Source organism: Limulus polyphemus, unplaced genomic scaffold (genome assembly GCF_000517525.1).
Source record: "Limulus polyphemus unplaced genomic scaffold, Limulus_polyphemus-2.1.2 Scaffold2698, whole genome shotgun sequence".
Lineage (NCBI taxonomy): Eukaryota > Metazoa > Arthropoda > Merostomata > Xiphosura > Limulidae > Limulus > Limulus polyphemus.
The window spans coordinates 22,146-30,596 of record NW_013668308.1 but is presented as its reverse complement, the minus strand read 5'-3'; the positions used below and the strand labels follow the sequence as shown (position 1 = coordinate 30,596).

Here is an 8,451-nt window from a genome sequence, read left to right as displayed (position 1 = left end):
ATATACATATATATTATTCATACCTTCGGTGTGTAGGGCGCAAGCTAGATTTTGACATCAAATTTGGGGTAAAAAGTGCGTCTTATACCCCGAAAATACGGTATATATAAATATAGTTGTTAGTGTAATGACTTTCAAATCATTAAATAATGAAATAACCATTATATTCTTACAGTGCTTAAACTACAGTTGGTATCTTTCAAATGACTTTCAGTTCCATATTCTGTCGTTGTTGATTCTTCTACCTTTGTTAAAGTAAGTATATTGATATTTATATTATTATTATAATAAGTATGTATTTAGAACTATACATGTACTGTATTCTACGTTAATATACTTTCCTTTAATTTGCGAGCTTTCGGCCCTCTTAACGGAGCCTTCATTGAGCAGCAGTGTTCGTTTATCTTGTTTATTACTATTTGTTTAACATTTTAACTTGTAGTTTTGTTCAGGTGCAGCAAACACATTGCATCCTGAGATACACAAGCAACATAAGAGTCAATATATCGTTTTATCTATTATAAAATGCGCTGAACGTTATGTTTTTCATATCTTTTGTTGCTTGAAGTTAAGCACATAGCTACACATATCTTTCCTTTGTTGTTGTCGTCTTCCATTTATAATCCACAGTGTTTAAAATCATTTCTAATATAATAAGTCATTGTTAAGATTGTTGCCTAGACACCGGTTTTAAAGCAGTGTTCCACGTTTTGTTTTCTTCTCGGGAGACCAAGTTCGTTTTTCGAATTAAACGCTTCTTACAAACTGCCCGTGCAAGACGCCAGCCAAAGATACGAAAGTACGTGGCAAGAAATAAAAATTAAAACTGAGATGCAAATATGCAAGAATAGCAAAATTATATTTACATTACTCTTTGAAATGTCTTTTTCTCGTTATTAAGTAACGCATTTTAGTTCCACTGTTATTAAAAGTATTTGGATTTTCTACCATTGTTAAGGTCAACATATTAGTCCTAAAAAAAATCACAGTTTTAGGCATTGTGATTTCTTCTATATTTGTTCAAGGAAATATTGTGCTTTTAACACCTAGTAAGTCAGACGTATATTAGTCTGTTATTGTTAAAGTAAATATAACGATATTTATTGGTGAATTTTTCCTTTCGTCACGAAAACACTAAAATTACACGTTTTGTTAAAAAAAGAAAAAATGAAAGAAATTATCAGCTAGTTCGCTGACAAATAAAGAATAATTAAATTTGACTGTATCGTCACATGCAATTCAAAACCCAAGATATTTTAGTATATATGCAGTAAGTAAATGATTATATGAAATTCCAAAAATATATATATTACTACTGGATGGTTTGTAAGGCTAGTGTTCAATATGTATAAATTAATTATATGATCCTTTTGTTTTTAAACTAGCAGTGTTAGTAAAATTATAATTTGTATTGTTTTCGTCATGTTCTTAATGTAATTGCTGTTTTACTTTCCTCGGGTTTATTCTCTAAGTATATGTTATTCCAATTATTTCCTTATATATGATCTTATTATTGCATCATTCGATAATTGGAATGTATTTGACATTTACTCTCACGAGGTCCGTCGTTAGAGGTTTTATTGTTACTGCAATGCTTGCTCTCGTTTCCATGGTAATAACTGGTGTGATAACTTACCTTTACAACTATCCCGCTACGAGACTGTATGGGTTTCTTAATGGCAAGTAAGTAAACATATCCATTTCTTTGTTTTTGAGTTAGCATTTAATAAGCTGAGCTAAACGAATTTATTTTTCATAACGTTGCAGTATATAGATGTATGTGTATTTATAAATTTATTTAAGTTAAAATACATTTGTTCATAATATGATTTCCTGTTTTTGTTTGTGTGTGTGTGTGTAAGAGAGGAAGTAAAATTTTTGAAAAAATGCTACATAAAAATACGGTATCGACTAAAAGCGTACAGTATTTGTCTAGTAGCACGAATGTTTAATGGTATCCAGTGTCCATTTCGTGTTCTACTAAAGGTGCCATTTTTCAGTTTTTTTAATTTTTTTCTCAGAAACACGTTGAGCATTGCCCATTTTAAAAACAGAAAAGCAACAAATTCTCTTCCTTACATAACTTTTAATCCATATCTTATTTCAAAGTGACGCCTGGGAATTCTGCACGAGGGTCTACTTCCGGCCTTACGCCCACCTGGGGGCCTATTGTGTGGGTGTCACAATGGGGTACATTATCGCTAAGAAACAAAAACTTAGACTGTCAGCCGTAAGTTTAATAATCTTGTGTTAGAATAAGTTTGTATTTGTACTGTTATTTACCTGATCTGAGATGCTTAATTTACTTTCTTCGTGTTGGCAATTGAAAAAAGACATTACATGTATAATTAACAAAATGGATGCAAATTTAGTGATTAAATAAGAAATGTATTAACTTTTCCAACTGCAGAACGTTTTCAAAAGAATTAAACGAAATAACGAAACTTTTAAAAATGGTTTCATGATATACGTCTAACACCAAAATGTCACTAAAACTACCAATCAACTAGGTTAAATATGCAGAAATACCTTATATTGAACAAGAGGATTTTTATTTATTTGTCGCTCTACTTTTGTGTTGAAATTTTAAAAGCTATAGTGTTAATAAATCATAGGTACTCGTTATTTCAAGTGATGATTTAAAATTACCTCATGCTATGTGCATTCTGGAGTATTGTTAAACCAACAATTACCATTTAGATGCTAAAATACACACCATGGTTACGTCTAAAAACATCCTAAACAACGTGGATCAAATGACACCACGATGCCTATGAAGCTTTGATTTCACAATGTTGGTATTTAGAAGATACATTAATTTGTGAGTTCAACTTCAAAAGAGCCCCAAAGATTACTGTTTAACCATATGTTTTTATCTTTACACTTTAGTAATAACCTCTAAGGAATGACTTAATTTTATAATCACTAAAAGGTGGTGTTAATTAAAATATAATATTTTATAAAATTTTGGAAGCAAAGCAAGATACTACGTATTCAGAAAGTTTCTTTCATAAATTCAAAATATCGTTCAGTTATGTGAATCTATTAAATGCTTATAATCCCACAGGCCTGAGAATTTAAACTTCATAAAAGTTGTTTTGGTTTTAAGGATTTTTTATAAATCTGGAAGATAAAAAATACTTTTACTTAGACCAAATTATTATTTCGTTTACCATAATGAACATATTCTATTATTACGTTTGTTAACAAAAATACAAACAAACTGAAGGAAAGAGAAGAACATTGATGTCAAACGAATATGCACCCTCATTCGTCCAGATTTTTTTGTGAAACCTACGTCTTTTAGTCTCAGAACTGCGTGTTGTGGTCTTTCTTTTATGTATTGCATTAAGACATTTTTGAAATATCTGTACGTGATAGAGAAAAATGGATATCATTTTCGGATTCAACGTACAGAAATTCCTGTAGAACATGTAACAATTTCAAGACGATAAAACCATCGCAGGCCTGTGTTATTTGTCTTTTTATGTTAATAAAATCAAATCCTAAGTTCAAACGTTTTCAAATATTGACGAGAAAAGGAGCTGATTTTAAAATTGTGCGAAATTTTGGGCTGTATATAAATGTTCTCCTAGACATCTGATGTCCAGAAAATATTTTTATTGTTTTATAGTGTTTATATTTCGATATTTTAGCTTGCTTCTTGTCGATAAACACATGATTTAAACAAGACCTAATATTTAAGTCATTACAAATTATCGTTTTGTTGCTGTTGTTGGTAAATTGAGTTTAACTTTTTTTCCACTTGTCCATGGTGCTATATTACTTTTTCTGGATATTTCAAGTTACCAATCTCTTTGTAACTATATATAGTGTTGTATTATAGTTTTCTGAAATTTAAAATTTCAAGTAGATTATCTCTTTGTTGTCATCCATGGTACTTTTCTGGATTTGAATAACATATGCAAAGTGTTTTTTTTCGGCCCACTCGTCTGAGTTAGACTGACTTTGGAAAGTACCATTATTCATCAGTTTACGTAATTTGTATAACAAGTGTTAGCTGTTCTAATGATTAGTCATATTGCAACATTTAAGCCGTAACTTTTAAAATGAAAGACATTGACAAATTCGTCTTTGAAACGTAAGACTCAGCTGTATAACTATTGTAAAATATGAAATTGATTAAGAAATAATTTCGTAAAGAATGTGGATAGAATCATTTTTAAATTTGTTCTCAGACAATGATTAATTTTATGAATTATATGAGAAATATTTTTAGATAAAGATGTAAATACATCCACTATTACTTAATTGTATGGAAAGTCTTCATGGAAGGGTGAATAATATTGGTTCGCATATCTGATAGTTTTCTCGTTCATTTTCCCGTCTTGTCTAAGCTTCAGCAGGCAATAGGTTGGATGCTATCGGCAACAGGACTATTGCTGGTGTTGTACGGAACATATAATTGGAACAGAGGCGTTGAAACTGATCAAACCTCTGTGATTTTGTACGCTGCAACTCATAGAACTGTATGGGCTCTAGCCATAGCATGGCTGACAATGACCTGTATTTATGGATATGGAGGTAAGAGAATGGGCCTTTAATAAAATAGTGTTAGGACACGCGTACAAATAATTTAGCTATTTTATTTTAAGATTTCGTTAAAACACATGAAATAAATACCGTCCATGTTCATTTTAATTTAGCTATTCTATTTTAAGATTTCGTTAAAACACATGAAATAAATATCGTCCATGTTCATTTTAATTTAGCTATTTTATTTTAAGATTTCGTTAAAACACAAGAAATAAATACCGTCCATGTTCATTTTAATTTAGCTATTTTATTTTAAGATTTCGTTAAAACACAAGAAATAAATACCGTCCATGTTCATTTTAATTTAGCTATTTTATTTTAAGATTTCGTTAAAACACAAGAAATAAATACCGTCCATGTTCATTTTTTAAATAAACACAGTAAAACATAATAACATCAATAAAGGTACGACCGTAAAAGAGTTATACTGATACAAGATAAGACAGATTTATTTTACGGTTTAACATACTGTTGTAAGCTATATTTGAAATTAGAAGTTTGCATCGTTGTTTGTCCAAAGGTAGGTTTGATGGTGAGAGCGTGGTATAATATCTGAAATTTCCTCCACAATCTTATAACAAGTTGAGCATTACAAAACTCGAATTAGGCTAGAGTAAATGATTATTGAGTTTGTCAGTCAGATTTAGTTAGCTAGTTAGTGAAGTGAGTGAGTTATTGAGAGATTTCAAGCTCATTGCTAAATATACTGCCTTCTGCTCCTCTGTCCATCCATTCATCTCTGCCAGGAGATCAAATTGTGCTCTATATGCTTCCCACAGTGCCTTCCCATCGAATTCCTGTGGCTTCCTTTGTACAAGATCACCCATATTGCTGACATTCGTATATGGGATGCGACTTCTAACAGGACTGAAAATGTCTGCATTAGTGGTTTAGCTGCGGGGTCTGGAAGGGGCTTGCCTTTGTCTGGGGCTGATTAGGTCCATGGCCAATATATCCTCCTTGTGTGAAAGACAATAAATCATCTTTTAATGTATTTAATTCGCTTTGAAATTTACTAATGTTTTCCATTTGTGTACTCTGGCTTTCTCTCAATTGTTGGAGACTTTCTTCTTGTTTATTTTATTTCTCCTCCATCCACTGCTGTAATCTCTCTTGTTTATTTTGTTGTTTGAGTTGCCACTGTTGCAGATTTCCTTGCCACTGCTGTAATTTCTCTTCTTGTTTCTTTTCTTTTTCCTCCAACAACTTTTGTAATCTCTCTTCTTGCTTCTTTTCTTTTTCCTCCAACAATTGTTGTGATCTCTGTTCTTGTTTATTTTCTGGTTCTTCTTGTTTCTTTTCTTTTACCTCCAACAACTGTTGTAATCTCTCTACTTGTTTATTTTCTCTTTCTTCTTGTTTCTTTCTTTTTCCTCCAACAACTGCTGTAATCTCTGTTCTTGTTTATTTTCTCTTTCTTCTTGTTTCTTTCTTTTTCCTCCAACAACTGCTGTAATCTCTGTTCTTGTTTATTTTCTTTCTCCTCCATCCACTGCTGTACTCTCTCTTGTTTATTTTGCTGTTAGAGTTACCACTGTTGTAGGGTTTCTTGCCACTGCTGTACTTTTTCTTCTTGTTTCTTTTACTGTTCTTAGTATTGCTGCCATCAAATCTGCTAAGCTGTAGTTTGATTTGCCACTTCTCGTTCTATTTTTTTTCTTTTCAATCCCACTTCTGACACCAATTTGTTACGTCTCTTTATGTTCGTTTGTTAATTTTCTTTACTACCTCGCTTGACTTAATTGTCCGTCTCTATTTCCGCTGTCAGCAACTATAGTTCCGATCTCTGTATCCGCTATCCTCGCTTCCCACCGACCGTAACTGCTGTCCTTGGTTCCCCACTCTCTACTCTCTCCTTTGTCTAGAGCACTCATATACGATAATAGCGCCCGCATAGTCTCTTCGAGAATCTTCTAGACACTCATTGCGTGTTACCAACGTCACGTGACTTCCACTGTCATAACAGTATGTACTGAAGCATGCCATTCTCGTTAAAATATTAAACATGAAAACTGCTGAATTAAAAAAAGTTTTATATAGCTATTGTTACTCTAGTCACACGTACTGTGACTAGTTTTTATAATCTCTTATCATTTTCGGTGTACAAAAGCAACAATGAAACCATTCAGAATTAAAATTAGTTGACTTGAGGTGAATTACAAATGATTCTGTTCTGTATATTCTACTTAATATTTTCTGAGGATCAATGTTAATGTTTTATTTGAACAATAATAATTAGGTCATGTTAACAGTGAAATACTATAATAACATTGTCTAATATCTATAGAATATCTCATTAAGTAGGAATATTTGGTCCGTTAGAAAGTAATAAGTATCATGCTTCAGCTACATTTTCATGATAGAAACGAAATTGGTGTTCAACATATTTTGGGGGCATATTGATTTAGCGTGACAGCCTGACAAAATGACTTTAGAGCCATTAAGTAACTTCTCACTAGTCTTTACCTATATTACTAAAGCCATGTCTTACGGATGTTTCATTTGTTTTGGGGCATACTTATTTAATTGAGACAGCTTTACGAAACGATTTTAGGACTTTAGGTAACTTCTTATGATAGTATCGCTAAAGTCTTGTAAATTTTGTACTATTGGGGATTATGCATGCAACTTACAAATGTTACACTTATATTTGATAAGATACGTAATGAAAAGTAGAGTTTTTTGTTGTTGTTGTAACAGTTAAGTACTAAGTATTTTCATAACTCCTGCTAAAATACAGCGGAAACATTAAATCTCAAGTAAATATTTCTCTGTTTAACCTTAGGGTAGTCTTTAAAATCCAGATCCGGAGCCGAAATATTACCCCTAAAACGGAAAATGACCATAATTATGCGAACTTGCATAGTTCCCGCTACTTTAGTATAACTGATTAATAAAAATACATATAAAAGACATTAAATATTTGGAACTAATCAGAAATGAAACACTGCCTGAAAAGTAGAATTAAACCACTAAAACAATATTTTCAATAAAATTCTAGCTGCACAAACAACAATATTGTATTTAAATATGTCTCTATAATTACTCCTTGATCAGCTTCATTAATGAATTTAAAGTTATCCCAGTGAATCAAGTGGCCAGTGGCAACAGTATGCTCTGCTATAACTGGTAAATTATTTATTTTCGCCAAAGTGCACATCTGTGTTGTTTTAAATGTTGTTTCAAGAGCTTACTAGTCTCTCCAATTGTCTATGCAGATTATCTATCAAATGGTACACACCATGAACTAAAAGTTTGGTGACGGCTTAAATGGATAATGAATAAAACTTTATTATAAATGCACAACGTATCAACAGGATTATGTCATGATGACATAGCCTTGTCGAAGCGTTGTACATTTATAATAGTTTTCTTCATTACCCATTCAAGCCGTCACCAAACTTTTATTTTCTAAAAAGTGGGTTCCTCATCATCAAATGTAAACACTATTGTTACATATTGAGAATTTGAAATAATCCAAAGCCGCGTTAAGTAATTTAACTTTTAATAGATGAACTGCACCCTGGATTTAGTGTTTAGAAATATGCCGATGTTTTATTTAATTCACGCTATTTTCCAATAAGATTGATTCACACTGATTTTGTTTTTGACACAAATATGTTTTAATATATATATATATATACAACACTATAATTTACAATGGCAACTATTATGATTATTCATTACAAACCAAGTTTCATAAACAGAAATTTCACTAACTTACAAATAGCCTAAAATCGTCTTCCTAGCTAAGAGTCTCCTTGATATCCAGCGAGTAAACTTAAAGTTGATGTACGTACTATTGTCGAGCAACTAGCTAGCTTTGTCAGGCACTGAATTGTTGAACCGTTGAAGTAAGATAATATTTCTATAAAACCACTGATGTCTGATGAG

The 8,451-nt window shown here is 31.7% G+C and overlaps 1 protein-coding gene across 1 annotated transcript in view; it reads left to right on the top strand.

Annotated features, from left to right (window-relative positions):
• The window catches only part of LOC111087823 (nose resistant to fluoxetine protein 6-like), a 43,088-nt gene that overhangs the window by 31,896 nt on the left and 2,741 nt on the right, over window positions 1-8,451 (top strand). The window contains exon 9 of the mRNA XM_022395861.1: window positions 4,359-4,545. Coding sequence (XP_022251569.1) covers window positions 4,359-4,545 — 187 coding nt within the window. The remainder of the gene's footprint in view (window positions 1-4,358; window positions 4,546-8,451) is intronic.